The sequence below is a fragment of the Arachis ipaensis genome, chromosome B4, assembly GCF_059453495.1.
Source record: "Arachis ipaensis isolate K30076 ecotype BB chromosome B4, ASM5945349v1, whole genome shotgun sequence".
In the NCBI taxonomy this organism is placed as follows: domain Eukaryota; kingdom Viridiplantae; phylum Streptophyta; class Magnoliopsida; order Fabales; family Fabaceae; genus Arachis; species Arachis ipaensis.
In genome coordinates this window covers 139,697,940-139,714,285 of record NC_142439.1, presented here as the reverse complement: position 1 = coordinate 139,714,285, position 16,346 = coordinate 139,697,940, and the positions used below count along the sequence as shown (strand labels likewise).

Below are 16,346 nucleotides of genomic sequence, written 5' to 3'. Positions count from 1 at the left end.
TCAGTATAGTTGTCCAACTCTGATCATTGGAAATTGGTCCACCAAAGTGGATCTTCCTATTACAAGGGCCTTAGAAACTTGATCCATTGTTGGACGAGAACGTGGGCTTGTTGTCAAGCAAGAAAATGCCAACCTTGCAACCAAGATCACCTCCTCAACAATTGGACTCTTGGTGTTGGGTTGAGGAAGCCTTTGATCTAAGATATCAATTAGTAACAAATCATTGACCATTGATGCTGTTGATGTTGACATTAATGATGAAATGAGATCCCCAGGGTGCTTTCCCATGATAATCTCCAAAGCTAGTACTCCAAAACTATACACATCACATTTCTCATTCACTTCCATAGTTTGTGCAAGTTCTGTTCCAAAATAACACAAAACAAAGAAGCAAAATATAATTACTAAGTCAATACTTTCTTCATGGAAAACTCAAGATACAAGTAAATATATAATTTAGAATTTGAAATTACAAGTATATTTTACTTTAATAGTTGAAATCTATGCCATGTAAGTAATTAATTGCTTGTCAAATATAGTTATTTTGAGTTTTTAACGATGTATCATATTAAATGACATGTTAGCATGTGAAAGAAAGATTGAGAAATAATGTGTAATTTGTCACACAACTTCAACAATCAGTTTTACATTATCACTTAATGCATCTCAACCATAAGCAAAATTGAGCTGTAAAATATAACTCTAGGCACCAATAATGATTCATGAAATATAATCTAAAACAAACAGGACAAGTGAAAAATGATGTGATCACTATCATTTCAAAGTTATAAGGGAAAAGGTGTAACCTGGAGCAGCATAGCCAAAAGTACCAGCAAATGTTGTCCAACTATATGAACCAGGCTTGAGAAACTTAGCAGTCCCAAAATCTGAAACGTGAGCTTCATACCCTGAATCCAACAGAACATTCTTGCTCGAAATATCGCGATGAACTATAGAAGGCGAACAATCATGATGCATGTAAGACAAAGCATTCGCGACGCCCTTAACAACATTCACCCTCTTATCCCAATCAAATTCAGCAGCATGTGTCTCATTGCTTAGTATTTGATCCAAACTTCCACCATCCAAGAACTCATAAACAAGAAATGAGAACTGTGAATGTGAACAGAATCCATAGAGCTTTATGATGTTCCTGTGCTTTATCTGTGTCAATGCTTGAACTTCAGTTGTAAAAGCCTTTGTTCTTGAAACTTCTCCATCAGTTACTACCACATTATGAAGCTTCTTCACAGCAACAACTTGTCCTGAAGGCAATTCAGCTTTGTAAACATGTCCTTGGCTTCCAACACCAATGAGATAGTAATCATCAAAATTCTTAGTAGCATCAATGATGTTCTCAAACATGATTTTCCCATCATAGCTCCATATTGTAAAGTCTGGTTCAACTCTTCCTTCTTTGGCTTGGACTTCACTTTGGTTTCTCAATTTCCTTTTACTTCTGAAAAGAAAGTACATTGCAATTCCAACCCCACAAAGAACCATTGCTAGACTCACCAAAGTAATGATTAATACCAACAATAAGATGTGTTTTTTGCTGCTCTTTTTGAGGTTGGTTGAGCATTGAACCAATCCTTTGATATTCCCACACAAACCTTTGTTGTTCTTGAATGAACTAGCATTGAGAAAAGCAGGAAAATTTGGAATTGGCCCTTCAAGATGGTTATCTGACATGTTCACAAATTCCAATGTCAGGCTGAATTTTGATGGAATAGTACCTGAAAGATTGTTATGTGACAAATCCAACACTTGCAAGTGTTGTAACCCTCCAAGGCTTGTTGGTATTGTTCCATCCAATGAATTTCCACTGAGATCAAGAGATACCATTGATTGGCCAAACACAGAGGGAATGCTTCCACCAAGCTTGTTCTTGCTCAAATTCAGCTCCCTTAGCTTCTGTAAATCCACAACTTCTTTTGGAATAGCGCCGTTCAACTCGTTTCCTCCAAGATTCAAGATCTCAAGACTCTGAAGCTGTCCAATTTCTGTTGGAACATTTCCTGAAAGAAGGTTGTTGCCAATTTTGACTTGGACTAGATTCTTCAACTTGCCAAGTTCCTTGGGAACTTTTCCAACCAACTGATTCGATGAAAGATCGAGCATACCTAAATTGGTTGCCTCAACAAGTTCCAATGGTATAACACCAGTGACATTGTTGCTTCCAATTATAAGACTAGTAAGTTTAGGACATTTTCCCCAGTTTGGAGAAATGTGGCCATAAAACTTGTTGCCACTGAGATTGATGTAGTCCAAATTTGGATATACACCAAAATCTTCTGTTATGTTACCTTCAATGTGGTTTGAATCAAGCCTTATTCTAAGGATACTAGAGCAATTCTTCAAGGTTCTTGGTACTGGACCATTGAAATTGTTATGATCAGCACTGAAGTTGGTTAATGCACCACCTAAGCATATTTGTGATGGCAAACTACCAACAAAATTGTTCTCAGATAGCTGCAAATTTCCCAAGTTTATGACATTATTCATTTCCTCTGGAATGCTACCATTGAACTTGTTTGTGGCTAATTGAAGATCAGTGAGCCTAATTAAGTTACCTAAAGTTGAAGGAATAGGACCAGAGAAATTGTTCTCTGCAAGGACAAGAACATTCAAATTGACCAAGTTTCCTATAGTTGAAGGAATTTCTCCTGAGAATTTGCTTTGGTACAAGTACAATGTGGTGAGCTTTGTCAAGTTTCCAATAGAATCAGGAATAGGACCAGACATTTGAGTTTGAGACAGATCAAGCATTTCAAGATTAACCAATTTCCCAACTGAACTTGGGATTGGACCAGAAAAATTATTGGTGGAAAGTAAAAGGTTAGTCAAGTTAGTCAAGTTCCAAATGGAGGGTGGAATTGGACCAAAGAGGTTGTTTTGAATGAATTGAAGAAAAGTCAAATGGGTCAATTTTCCAATTTCTGAAGGGATAGTGCCAGAGAGAGGACAATATGACAAATCAAGGAACCTCAGGTTTGTTAACATTCCAATCTCCTTTGGAATTGATCCTGTCACAAGAGAATTTCCTGCAATTCCTAAATACTCTAAGTTCCTCAACATCCCAATTTCTTGGGGAATTTTGCCTTCTAGATTATTTCCTCCTAAATCTAGGTGTGACAAATTGGTCAAGTTTGCTATATTAGCAGATATGCTACCATTGAGAAGGCAGTTAGAAAGATCAAGCTTATGTAATGACCTCAGTGCCCACATTTCATTGGGAATTGAACCATTGAAACGATTATAAGACATGTTCAAATTGGTAATTCTAGACAAGTTACCAATTTGTGGAGGAATGGTACCATAGAAGGAATTGTTGTTAATGTCTATGCTAACAAGGTTGGGAAATGAAGAAAAGTTTAGTCCATGGAGTGTACCTTTAAGTCCATAATTTGCAAGAATTAAGGTGGAGACAGAGTTTGACTTATTATTATCACATTGAATTCCTTCAAATTTGCATGGACTAGTAGTGCTGTTCCAAGATGATAGAAGACTTTGACTATGGTTGTCAAGGGTAGATCTCCATTTCAGGAGAGCATTTGCTTCACTATCTTCATTATCTCCAGCAACTTGGGTTGAAGGGAGTGTTAGAATCATACACATGATGAATGTGATGAACATAGTTTGAGACAATAATGGTACCATGATTCTTGTACAATAATTGGATTTGATTTCTGAATTCAAATATTTGAAGACAATAGTATTAGGTATGTGATGTTGATGATTATTGAAGTTGGTATGGCCGTATAGATTCTCATATAATGTATTATATCATATGTTATATGTTATATATTATATTATAAATAGTTTCACAAGGTAAAAAGAAACCGAGTGTTATAGGTCAATAAATGACTACAATGTAAATAAACATGATCCTTAAACTATGCATAAATTGAGACAAACGTTTCGTAACTTACGTTGTAACTATAGTTAGTTTGTCCTTAAATAAAGGCACGTTCCCATTTTGGTTGTCATAAATTTTATTCTTCTATGTTGTAAACAATGTCCATGGCTCCTTGTCTTTCATGACCAGTCGCATTACTTTGAAGAAAATTAAGCATGAGTGTCTTTTATTTTATTTTAGTTTTCTATAGGATTTTGAATATACATTACTTTAGAAAGCAAGTTGGCTAAAGAAAATGTACGTCAACTATTCACTGGACTAAAAATTATTGTGTCTGAAAGGATGGGGTGATAATTTTCAATTGCTTGGAAAAAGACATATATAAAGAAAGAATTACGCTCACCAAAAAATAATTAGTCCTTTAATTTAATTGGCCTATTACTTAATAGTCGCAACAACTTTTGTAGAGATTATTTATTGGGAAATTAATCCTAATTAAGAGGACCGCTAACACGGGTTAATTATAAAGAAAGACTAATTACATCAAAATTATTAAAATATATCTCCTATTTAAATAAATTTTTAGGAGAATGGACCACAAGATTATTTTAGATAGACAATAATATTTTTAATCAATTTTTGGCATTAAAAAAAATGTTAGAAAAATATAAAGATTCTAATTCAAAATTTTTAAAATTTGTAAATATTAAATACTTATTTAAATAGATCAGTAATTTGACCATTCAATCAACCAAATAAGTTAGTTCAAGTCTTTTCTTTCTAACACTATTGAGTAAATAGCCAAATTGGTCCCGAAAGATAGCCCATTCTGCAAACGAGTCCCCGTAAGAAAAAGATAATAAAATTTGTCCCCGAAAATTTTAAAATTAGTAACGTTAGTCCTTCCGTCAATTCCGTCAGTGACGCCGTTAACTGTTGCTTAGTTGGCTGTCAGTGTGGCATATGAGCATGCCAGCTTGGCGCAGAGTGGCTGGTGACAAGATATGTTTCCATATGTATGTCAAATTAGTCCTAGGTTCCCAAACCCTAATCCCCTCTTCGTTTTAAATTGCCATTGTTGCTGCAGCTTGAGCTTGGTTCTGCAGAGGCCGAAAATTCATGAGCGGTTGCACGATGGGTAGCGCAGGTGGGGGTCGCAGTGGACATGTGTCGCAATCACACGGAAGCCATGCCTCGAGCTCTTCGCTGCGGTGGCGGAGGAAGAACTCCGACCAAGTTTGCTTTTGTGGGCTGAAGACAGTGATCAAGAAGTCTGGGACAAGAGAAAATCCTGATAGATTGTTCCATGCTTGTCCAAGATACCGGGTGAGTTATCAGTGTAGTGTTCTTGAAGCTTCAAATGTTTTTAGTTGGATTTTGACAATTTGGTTCCCTGAGGTTGTGCAGAAGGGCAGCCACTGCAATTACTTTAGGTGGGCTGAGGACGACGATTATGAAGGATTAGAGAACTTAGGAGAAGTTAAAACTGATGCACAAATGGAGAGTGATGCTGCTTTGTTAAACCATAACATATCTTGGAGAATGATGACCGTAGAAGCTGAAGTAAAAGCACTTAGGATGCAGCTGTATTTTGGATTAATAGTTGTGATTTTGGTTTTTATGATTATGTGTATGTTCTTTAGTGGGAAGTGAAGCAGTTACTGTCAAAAGGTGAAAAGGATGATGCTGTGAACCTTGACAGTTTTCTGTTGTTGTGAAAACCCTGTATGTTGATGTTTATTTACTAGTAAAAAGGTTATTTACATGCAATTTTTTTGTTGATCATAACATAATATAAGCAAATCAGTCATAGCAGAATAAAAATTAAGTGAAGTAGGAATAGAAAAACATGACAACATCACCAATGGTGAAGTAGTTTCCATTGTCTGAAATTCAAATAAGAACATTGTTTTAACATGATAATAATCCAGAAGGTTGTAGCTGACAGTTCAAAGCAGTACACCATAAAGGGCTATACAAAAAACAGGGCTATTGAAAATACCACAACTCCCACATTGTTTATAAAAACTAAAATTTAGCCCCGACAAAATAACAGATACTAGATGCCCTATATCTTATGTCTTCAAGTCTTAAAATCATTCCATGTCTTTCTTTCTGGGAGGTTTGAAACCCGGAGTTGGAACAAATGTCATGAAGCTGGCAAGTTTCTTGGCTGTTGCGGAGCTGCTACCCTTGATGGTTTCAGCAGATACAGCATGTGCTCCTGGAGAGGCATTTCCCTTTGCCCTGGCCCTGGTTACATGGAGTTTTGGAGGCCTTCCTCTTTTTCTAGTCTGCATCAAACAGTTTTCATCATTCTCTGAAATCAAAAATAGCTACAGTAAACAATGCTAAAATTAAAACCTTTTACAACATTACCTGAGTGACATTGCTTGAGGTTTGGGACTGTTGTGTCAGGGGAAGCTGAGGCTGCTGAGTAACAGGAATTTCAGTTTGTTCATCTGGAGCAGCTACTGCAACTGCAGGTGGTGTCTGTATAGGCTGAGTGTGATCTTCCTTTTCTGCTTCTGGACCAGGTGCAGGTTGTGGTTGTTGAACAGCTGCAAGCTGCAATTGCATCATCCTTGCTTTCTCCTGAGCATCGTCCTGCTTTTTCTTGCTGCAAGTTCTCTTGTTGTGGCCCACCTCTCCACAGTACATGCACCGAATTGGAGCATACTTCCTTTTCATTTTTGTGTTCGTGCCAGTGGGTCCTTCATCCTTGTCCTTCCTTCTATTTGTTGTTGGTCTGCCTGGTTTGGGTTTGATAGGAGGTGGAACAGGTGCAGGAGAACCAGTTTTCTCCCATAGATCTTGTCCCTTGACAGGATTAACATTGAATTGGTATGTTCTTCTGTAAGCATCCATGCTCAACCATTCGTGGCAATACTCCTCAGGACTCTTATCATTTTTTTCTTGGATGGCTGATATTGCGTGCATACAAAGCATGCCTATATTTTTCAGAAAAAAAAAGGCATTCAGTTAAGTATTTTTCAAGGTATGCATATGAAAGATGAAATAAGTTATGAATTCAACCTGTCAACTGCCAAAACCTGCAGGAGCAAGTATGCTTCCCCAGATCTACCACCATATTAGTAGGCCATCCTTGGACTTCATATACTTCCTCTTTCGCATCACCCGACCAGTATGGAGCCCAGTTTCTGGATAACTTAATAAGAGATTCCAGCCTACTCTGCTGAAATGGAGCAAGTTTTCCTTGATAACTCAGAAGCTTCAGTCTATTATCAGACATGCTTTTCATAACCATTCTTCGTACCTCCTCTGCCAGACTCAGAATAGGCTTACCTCTGTCATGCTTCGTCTTTGCATTGAAGGATTCACAAGCGTTGTTGCAAATGTTGTCCACCTTTGGCCCTTCACTGAAATGGGCTTTGCTCCAAGCTTCCTTCGGCCACTTGGCTAAGTACTCCCAAGCTTTTTGATTGATCCTTTTGACTCTATTCATATTCCTCTCGAACTCAACCGGGGTCCTCGATCTTGCACACTCCCAGACCAAGTCCTTAAGTTCGACGCTGCCCCACTGTTTCGAGAAGTTCCTCCACAAATGCCACACACAAAATCTGTGTGGAATAGCTGGGACGAGTTCCTTGACTGCTGGTATTAACCCCTGGAAAAAAAAGTCAAGCCCGACAAGATATACAGTCATAACAGTCCTCAAAGAAGCATCATTAAATCAAAAGAGTCCTTAAAAATCAAATCGTGATTCAAATTAGTCCTCACCTTCTGCATGTCTGATATGAAACACAAGTTTTTTGCCTCATATTCTCCCAGGTCTGATAGGAGCAGCTCCAAGAACCATTTACAGTTCTCTTTGTTCTCAACATCAACAATTGCGTACGCAATCACAAAAATGTGATTGTTTGCATCCTGTTCGCATGCAGTGAGAAGCTGTCCTCCGTGTAAAGTTTTCAGGAATGCACCATCTAGACCTATCAATGGCCTACAACCTGCTTTGAAACCCTTCTTACAAGCATCTAGACAGACATAAAATCTCTCGAACTGTGGTGGATTATCAGTTATGGGAATCACACCCACCTGAACTGTGGATCCTGGGTTGGCAGTGAGCAATTCATGTGCATAATCCCATATCAACCCGTACTGAGCAATCTCATCCCCTTCAACTATCTTCCTAGATGCCTTAAGGGCTCGGGTTATGCATGAACTATTCAGCTTCACATTGCACTTCCTAACAAACCACTCATACACCTCCCTATGCTTCATCTTAGGGTGCTTCCTAAGTTTTGGGTATAACTTGTTCACAGTCCATTCTAATGTTGCAGCTCTGTTTTTTCGCTTTCTTGCGCAAGTGTGATTGTCAACTAGTGTTTTTATCTGCCAGGAACCATCACTGGGGTTGTGTCTACAATATACTACCCATGGACAGTCTTCACACTTACAAACCGCCCTCACTCTAACCTTGTCATTCTTACATAACCTAATATTCCTACCCCATTGTATAGTGTAATCTCTAGTGGCAGCCATAAAATGTTGCTTGGATTTGAAAACCATACTTACCTCAAACTTCAGATCACCAAATTTGGCCTTGTCATTATAATGTGGATACACAGCTGGCCCTTCATCTTCAGAGTCTAACTTATGGGCAGAATCTTCTGACTTCCACTCATCTCCATCTGATGAATCTTCCCAACCAAATTCGTCATCTGAATCTGAAATTACATGAAAATACCATCAGATTTGTGTAGAAAAACTACATTAGTGGAATCAAATCTGTTAAACAAGTAAATTCAATAACAGACACACAATTAATCACTAAATACCTCCATCAGAGCATTCATCAGATTCGATGTCCTCATAGCTCGAGTCATCAGTGTCAATAGCTTTCTCCCTTCTTCTGTCAGCAGCAGGCCTATGTTTCTCTCTGTGATCTACTTTCCTGGCCCAAGAAGACTCTACTCCATCAACTCCACTATCACTCTCACTGCTGTCTATGGAATCTCCTGCACCTTTTGCAGGCTTGTACAAACTGTCTTCAGCACTATCATATGAATCTGAATCATCAGATTGACTATCAACTGCAACTGGAGTTGCCTTAGCCTGCCTTCCAGATCTTGTAGTGGTTGTGGCTTTCACCTTCTTGCTGATCTTCTCGGCTGCTGTAGCCTTGCTACTCCCTTTAGCAGCCTGGGATTTAGTCCAAGGTTTGGGTTGCTGGACGGGCTTTTGCATGGGCTTGGGTTTGGGCTTTGGAGTGGGCTTAGGTGTGGGCGTACATGTGGGTTGGGGGTTAGGCTTAGGTGTGGGCTCAAGAGTGGGCTGAGGTGTGGGCTTAGGTGTGGGCTCAGGTGTGGGCTCAGGTGTGGCTTTAGGTATGGGCTTATTTGTGGGCTGAGGAGTGGGCTTAGGTGTGGGCTGAGGAGTTACCTTAGGTGTGGGCTGAGGAGTAGCCTTAGGAGTGGGCTGAGTTTTGGCTCTTTTTGGCTGAGGTGATTTTTTTGTTGTCTTACAGTAATCTTGGGACATTGCATCACTGTGGTCCTTCTTCGGTTTCTCTGCTTCTTCAGGGATGGTTGGCAAACAAAGTGTTTCATCATCATCCTCACTCATGCAGTCAACTACGTGTGGCTTAGACACAACATGCTCAAAATAGATGTTGATAAGGTGATGATTCCTCCTGCAATCCTTAACCAATTTCAACAGATCTGTGTCATTTTCTAGCTTCCTCAACCCATTTTCCAGCAGCGTTCCAGGAACTTTCCACAGGCAGTTGTTCATCTCAGCATATCCCAGCTCCTTGTAGTATCCCTTCACAAAGAAAACGTCTAGAGTGTCTGCATTTACACCCATTAATACTTCAGTATTATCTGGTTCATAACACAGATAGCCTGACTCATCTGTTTGGAACTTCCCGCCATGGTGAAATACAAAGGTCATTGGGGGACCTTCCATCTGAAACCAAAACAGCAACAACTCATGCAAATTTATTTCATGGAGAGGCAAAGCATATTCAACATCAACTCCCAAAATGTATCTAACACACACACATGCACATACACATAGCACAAACAACGTTCTCAACAATCTAAAAACAGGGTCATATCATGGCTAATCACCAAAGCCCTAAGCCTGAACACATTCTCCTAAACCCTAACATTGCAAACAGTAAAAATGGAAGTCCAACAATAACACAACCACATTGATCAGGAGATAAAACCAGAATCACTCTCACAAAATAAGAAAAGCTAGCTAACCTACCTCTCACGCAAGGCGATGGAGTGCCTTTTTCGGTTGACCAACGTCGTCGCAAACTGCTCACCAACAACTCCAGCACACTGTCGTCGTCGGTCAAGCCTGGTCGTCGCCGTTCAATGCTTTGTCTTCCTGGAGGAAACAACTTGAGAGATGAAGGGACTGCAGGGGTTCTTTCTTTTCGGGAGAAGGATGCAACTTCAGAGAGAATACGAAACAGGGATGAAAACCAAGCGTTGTAAAGGAGCCCCTAAGAAAACGACGCCGTTTCATCCTTAGCCTACGTGTCACACTAACGGCCAGGTCAGCATATCTTCACGCCGTTACTGAAACATTTGACGGAAGGACAAACGTTACCAATTTTAAAACTTTCGGGGACAAATTTTATTATCTTTTTTTTACGGGGACTCATTTGCAGAATGGGCTATCTTTCGGGGACCAATTTGGCTATTTACTCTAACACTATTGATACTTAAAAATAGAGGATTGAAGGAATTTATTTTGAGAAAAAAAGAGATCATCCGTTGCTGAATTGAGTTTTGGCAGTGATGGTCTAGTCTGAAAAGTCTAGCAATAGTTCCCTTTGTACAAATTTACTTGTTTTGCCTTGGTGCTTGATGGTATTAGGGATGGAAAAATTTCCCGAGACGCGGGGATCCCTGTGGGGACTGTTCCGAATGGGGATCCGATTGTAGGGAATTTTTTCTGCAGGGATGGGGATGGGGACAAAATTCCCCCGAAGCAGGCGCGGGGACCCGAGTGGGGATTCCCGCCCCGTCCCCGCTATTCCCCGAAATTTATGAATTCCTTGAATTATCCTTAATAGTTTATTTCTCATATATGTTTTTTAGACATTTCTCACACACACATATATATAGAAACCCAAAACTCCTAATCTTTATTTGCATAACCCTTCTTCAATTCAGAGATTCTTAAGGCAGTCCATACTTCATCCAACCTCTCTGCAGCCACCCCCTCGTCACCCTTCTCACCGCATCGTCACACCTCATCGTGCCATCACCCTTACCGCGTCATAATTTCTTTTTGCAGCGTTCCTTTTCGTAACTCTGCCGTCGTGTCCATTCTCCTTTCTATTGTCGCGTCTCCCACCTTGTCTACTACTTTGTCCTTTGGTTCGTCGTTGCGTCCCCATTGCGTTATTTCGAAAGAAGTCACCATCGTGTCATTTAGACTTTTTGTATAAAATCTTGCAGTTTTTGTATAAGATAGATACTTGCAGCTCTATTCATATGGAAATTAATAATTAGTTAGAACTATTATGTACATGGAGAATGGGGTCCCCGCGGGGAATGGGGCCCCGTGGGAATGGGGATGGGGAGCAATATTCCCCTACGGCAGGGAATGGGGCGGGGATGGGGAGCAAATCTTAGGGCGGGGATGGAGAGCAGGGAGGCATCCCCCGCCCCCGCCCTGCCCCATTGACATCCCTAGATGGTATTACCATAGTTGCTTGAATTACTCTTGGTAACTGGCCTGGTATGCCATGTGTCTTTTTTGTGAAAGTAAAAAAAGTTAGTTGGTGATTGCTCCCAAACCCCAAGATTTGTGATAGAATTTATACCCTATTGATGTGGATCAATACAATATAGACATGTGGCATTATTAATCACAATTAATTAATAATTAAATAATTTTAAAAATTAAAATTTAATATATTTCAAAAGTATATTAAATATTATTTATATACAAATACGAATACGTATATACTTTAATTATATATGATTAACTATAGTTAAGTATTTTTATTTATTAAAATTAATACAAAATAAAAAAAAAACTCTCCTCTCTTTACCCTCAGGCCTCACCCTCTTCCCAAAACACAACACGAGCTTTGTGCTTCTAACCCAGAGTACTTTACCATCAACCCAGATCTGAACCTCTCCCACCACCGCCGTTCACCACCGCTCACTCACACCGCCAAATCCCTTCTATCTCTCACTTCTTCTTCTATCACCATCTCCATCACCCTCTATCCCGTCTTCGTGACCCCGATTATAGCGCCCCCTATTTTCGCTTCCAACAGCAGTGTAGTCGCTGTCTCTCACGTCCTGAGCCTCCGTGACCCCTGTGTCCGCCGCCTTCGATCCACCAGCGTAGCCGCGTCTCCATCGTCCACACGTGATCCCTGTTCACACTGCCTACGTCCGGCTCTTCCAACAGCACCGTCGTGTTGCGTCCGTCGTCACTGCCGGCAGCAATCTATTTCTCCCTTCTGAGCCAAAGACACAGAGTCAACGGTGACATTAGGTTAGGTTTTCATCCTTCAAATTATTCTCTGTTCACTCTTTGTTCAAACAATGAGTTTCATTTTGATTTTGTTATCTGGGCTTGTTTCGCTGCTTGTATGTTCAAACCATGAAACTCAAACCATGAAATTCATGGTTTGAACATGCAAGCAGCGAAACAAGTCCAGATAACAAAACCAAAATGAAACTCATTGTTTGAACAGAGAGTGAACAGAGAATAATTTGAAGGATGAAAACCTAATCTAATGTCACCGTTGGCTCCGTGTGAGGGAGAAATAGATTGCTGTCGACAGTGATAGCGGACGCAACACGACGGTGCTGTTGGAGGAGCCGGACGCGGGCGGTGTGAACAGGGGTCACGTGTGGACGATGGAGACGCGGCTACACTGGTGGATCGGAGGTGGCGGACACAAAGGTCACGGAGGCTTAGGACGTGAGAGACGGCGACAAAACTACTATTGGAGGTGGAAACAGGGGGCGTTGTAATCAGGGTCACGGAGACGGGATAGAGGGTGATGGAGATGGAGATAGAAAAAGAAGTGAAAGATATAAGGAATTTGGCGGTGTGGGTGAGCAGTGGTGAACGGCGGTGGTGGGAGAAGTTCACATCTAGGTTGATGGTGAAGTATTCTGGATTAGAAGCACAGGACTCGTGTCGTGTTTTGGGAAGATAGAGCTGAGGGCTGAGGGTAAAGAGAAGAGAGTTTTTTTAAAAATTTTATATTAATTTTAATAAATAAAAATACTTAACTATAGTTAATCATACATGATTAATAAGGTATATACATATTCGTATTTGTATATAAAATAATTAATAATATTTAATATACTTTTAAAATACATTAAATTTTAATTTTTTAAAATTATTTAATTATTAATTGACTGAAATTAATGATGTGACATATTTATATTGTATTGGTCCACATTAACAATGTATGAATTCTATCACAAATCTTAGGGTATGGGAGCAATCACCAAATTAAAAATTAAAGTTCATCTTCTTTAATTAAAGTTCACATCAAAGAAGATGAATGAGACTAAAATTTTTATATATGGATAATTTTAATATGAAATATAAAAATATTTAATTATTTTAATATTTTATATTATTATGGTGATAATACAAAATATCAGTAATGTTTTATAATAAAAAAATTTAATTGTAAAAGGACAAAATGTCATTTACATTTTATAATAAAAAATATTATTTTAAGTGTAAAAACATAAAATATCAGTAATATTTTATAAATGGTCATAGCAATGTTTAACACATAATTTAATTTATTATTGAAGATTTTACACCTAATAATCCAATATAAAAAAAAGTTCGATGAATGAATTAAAACTCAAAGATTAAAAAGAATACTTTTTTGTTTAATATATATATATATATATATATATATATATATATATATATATAGTGAAAAGTCATTCTTTAAGAAAAAAAATAGATTAAGAGAGATTGATTAATGGTATTGTTGTCTTTTTAAAACAAATTTTTGGTCTTTAATTCTTTATAAATTTTATTTAAATAGGTCCTTTTTAATGACGATGAGTTTCTTGTAGTTAATTTACATGCCCATGTGATTGTACGTACTATATATATATATATATTAGAAATATAGAAATTCTATTTAGAGTTATATTTATAATATATAAATATAAAATACATAATACAAATTATTTGCGTTTAATAGGATTTGAACCTATACTAAAGGTTTAGAAGACCTCTGTTTTATCCATTAGATAATGGACGCTTTTCTTTTTTTTTTTTCTAACTTTTCACTAAATTCAATTTAGTGAAAAGTTAGAAGAAAAAATGGAATAATTTAATATCTGTAACAAATATCTATACTAGACTCATATTGGCTTATTGGATAAGAATATTCTAAATTCTAGATACTATCTATTCTAGATTCTAAGTTCATAACCCTAGCCCATTCCCATTTTGGGCAGAACAGATCTACTAAATTTAACTGTCTCAATTTCCGGGCGATTGCGCCAAAAATTCAAGTTAAGTAAAGGGTAACATTTATTTTCCTATGGATAAGGACACCATCGCCGACATAATAACCTCTATACAAAATGCTGACATGAATGGAAGAAGAACGGTTCTAATACCATCTATTAATATTACTGAAGAAGAGAGAGAAAAAACGACGGAGTCATTTTTTTTTATTCCTATTCGTCTTTTTTTATATATACACTCTATGTGTGTTATATAGATGTTCATAATTTAGTAGCATGAAAGATAAGTACTTACAAGTAATGAAAGCTATATATATGATTAATAGTTTTGTAGCTAATTATATTATACTATAGGAAGATAAAAAAAAAAGTTTAAATTTATCTTATTTAATATTTATTAATTTTAATAATAATTAATAAATGTTAAATAAGATAAATTTCGGTGTTTTGATTTTTTTTGTTATTAAATATTTTTATGAAAAAGCAATTAATTAATTGTGTATGTTTTACAGTTTTACTTCTTTTATAAAAGAAAGAGAGTGAAACTGAGATTATTAACCACATATTAGGTTAAAACTTTTGGTCATTTAGATAATTGGTTTTACTAATAGTTCATCATCAATAATGTGATTATTCTATTTTTTCTTTATCAAGAAGCTAAGCATCAAGCATGTATATATATAGATGGCAAAAACAAAGAACGCATTATTATGACGATAAATATTGGTATAGAAGACCCGTTAGACACGGAAATGGATTTTTTAATTTTTTTTAAATTATTTAGTAAATTATAATTTTTTATTTTATATTTTTAAATAAAATAAAAAATATATAAAAAATATTAAATAATAAAAAATTATATTTTATTAAATAATTAAAAAAATCTATTGTCCTTAGACACACTCTTGAGTTGTCCAACCTGTGGTTCTCAACATTATCATTATTTTCTTAATAGAAGTATAAAAGAAAAAAGAAAGACAACCATGTAATAAGTCCTTATCTTTACGGAGTCGTCGTTCTCTAAATCCGACTATATTACTATTATTGTGCTAATTTTAATTTAGCTCAACATTCACGAAGATCATGTTTTAGATTTTGTATGTATAAACTAGATACACAATATAATACACGCGTTGCTAAGTTGGTCTAACTAATGCATGAATTTTGTCAACATTCTAGTAGTTTCTAGGAAGAATGGTAAAATAATTATTTCTGTATGACTGTATATATAAGGAACGACGACAATCACGAGTGTATTATTATCTATTATGTACACCTATGTTATTATTAAAACAAGGAAAGAGAAATTAAAAAAAAAAAAATACAGTGATGTTATACATTCATGTAATTTTATATTTAAATTTATTTAAGTTGGTTTAATAGAAAAAATTCAATACCATTAAATAAAATATAAAATACACACGTCTAACACATACGAAATTGTTTTTTCCCAACGCTTTTTCTCTTCTTCTTCTCTTCTTTCTCGCGCTTCTTCTTCTTCTTTGTGTTCCTCCTCCTCCTCATTTTCCTCCTTCTTTTTTGCGTTACTTCTTTTTCACGTGTTTTCTCCTTAGCGTCATTCTTTTATTGTTATTACTGCTGTATTTTTTTGTCTTTTCCTCTTTCTCTCTGGTGAAGAAGCAGTAGAAGGTGAGGAGGAAGAGTTTTAAATTGTGCATAACAGAAATGAACCGAACATGTTATTATGGTAAAACAATTGTATAGTACTAAATAATGAATAGAACATTATCCATTATATAAATTCAAATTCGAACATCTTTCTGTATAATGAACCGAACACGTACTCATGGTGAAATAATTGTATAGTATTGAGTGAACGAAACATAATCTATTATATAAAATCAAATTCAAACAGCTTTCTGCATAATGAACCGAGCACGTACTCATGGTGAAACAATTGTATAATATTGAGTGAAAGAAACATAATCCAAAGAAACATAATCCATTATATAACTCATGGTGAAACAATTGTATAGTACGGAGTGAATGAAACATAATCCATT

At 37.0% G+C, this 16,346-nt stretch overlaps 2 protein-coding genes across 2 annotated transcripts; one reads left to right on the top strand and one right to left on the bottom strand.

Annotated features, from left to right (window-relative positions):
- LOC107635232 (uncharacterized) lies at positions 1-3,660 on the bottom strand. The gene is made up of 2 exons (XM_016338638.3): positions 807-3,660; positions 1-362 (listed from the first exon to the last, which is right to left on the bottom strand). The coding sequence occupies exons 1-2, from the start codon at positions 3,658-3,660 to the stop codon at positions 1-3; spliced, it is 3,216 nt and encodes a 1,071-aa protein (XP_016194124.1).
- Positions 3,661-4,993: 1,333 nt separating this feature from the next.
- LOC148569448 (uncharacterized) lies at positions 4,994-5,512 on the top strand. The gene is made up of 2 exons (XM_088483400.1): positions 4,994-5,185; positions 5,267-5,512. The coding sequence occupies exons 1-2, from the start codon at positions 4,994-4,996 to the stop codon at positions 5,510-5,512; spliced, it is 438 nt and encodes a 145-aa protein (XP_088339526.1).
- Positions 5,513-16,346: the final 10,834 nt, after the last annotated feature.

Coding starts and splice junctions, on each gene's coding strand:
- LOC148569448 (XM_088483400.1), top strand. CDS start 4,994: ATGGGTAGCGCAGGTGGGGGTCGCAGTGGACATGTGTCGCAATCACAC. Junction 5,186..5,266: donor ATGCTTGTCCAAGATACCGG/GTGAGTTATCAG, acceptor GAGGTTGTGCAG/AAGGGCAGCCACTGCAATTA.
- LOC107635232 (XM_016338638.3), bottom strand. CDS start 3,660: ATGGTACCATTATTGTCTCAAACTATGTTCATCACATTCATCATGTGT. Junction 363..806: donor TTTTGGCTATGCTGCTCCAG/GTTACACCTTTT, acceptor ATTTTGGAACAG/AACTTGCACAAACTATGGAA.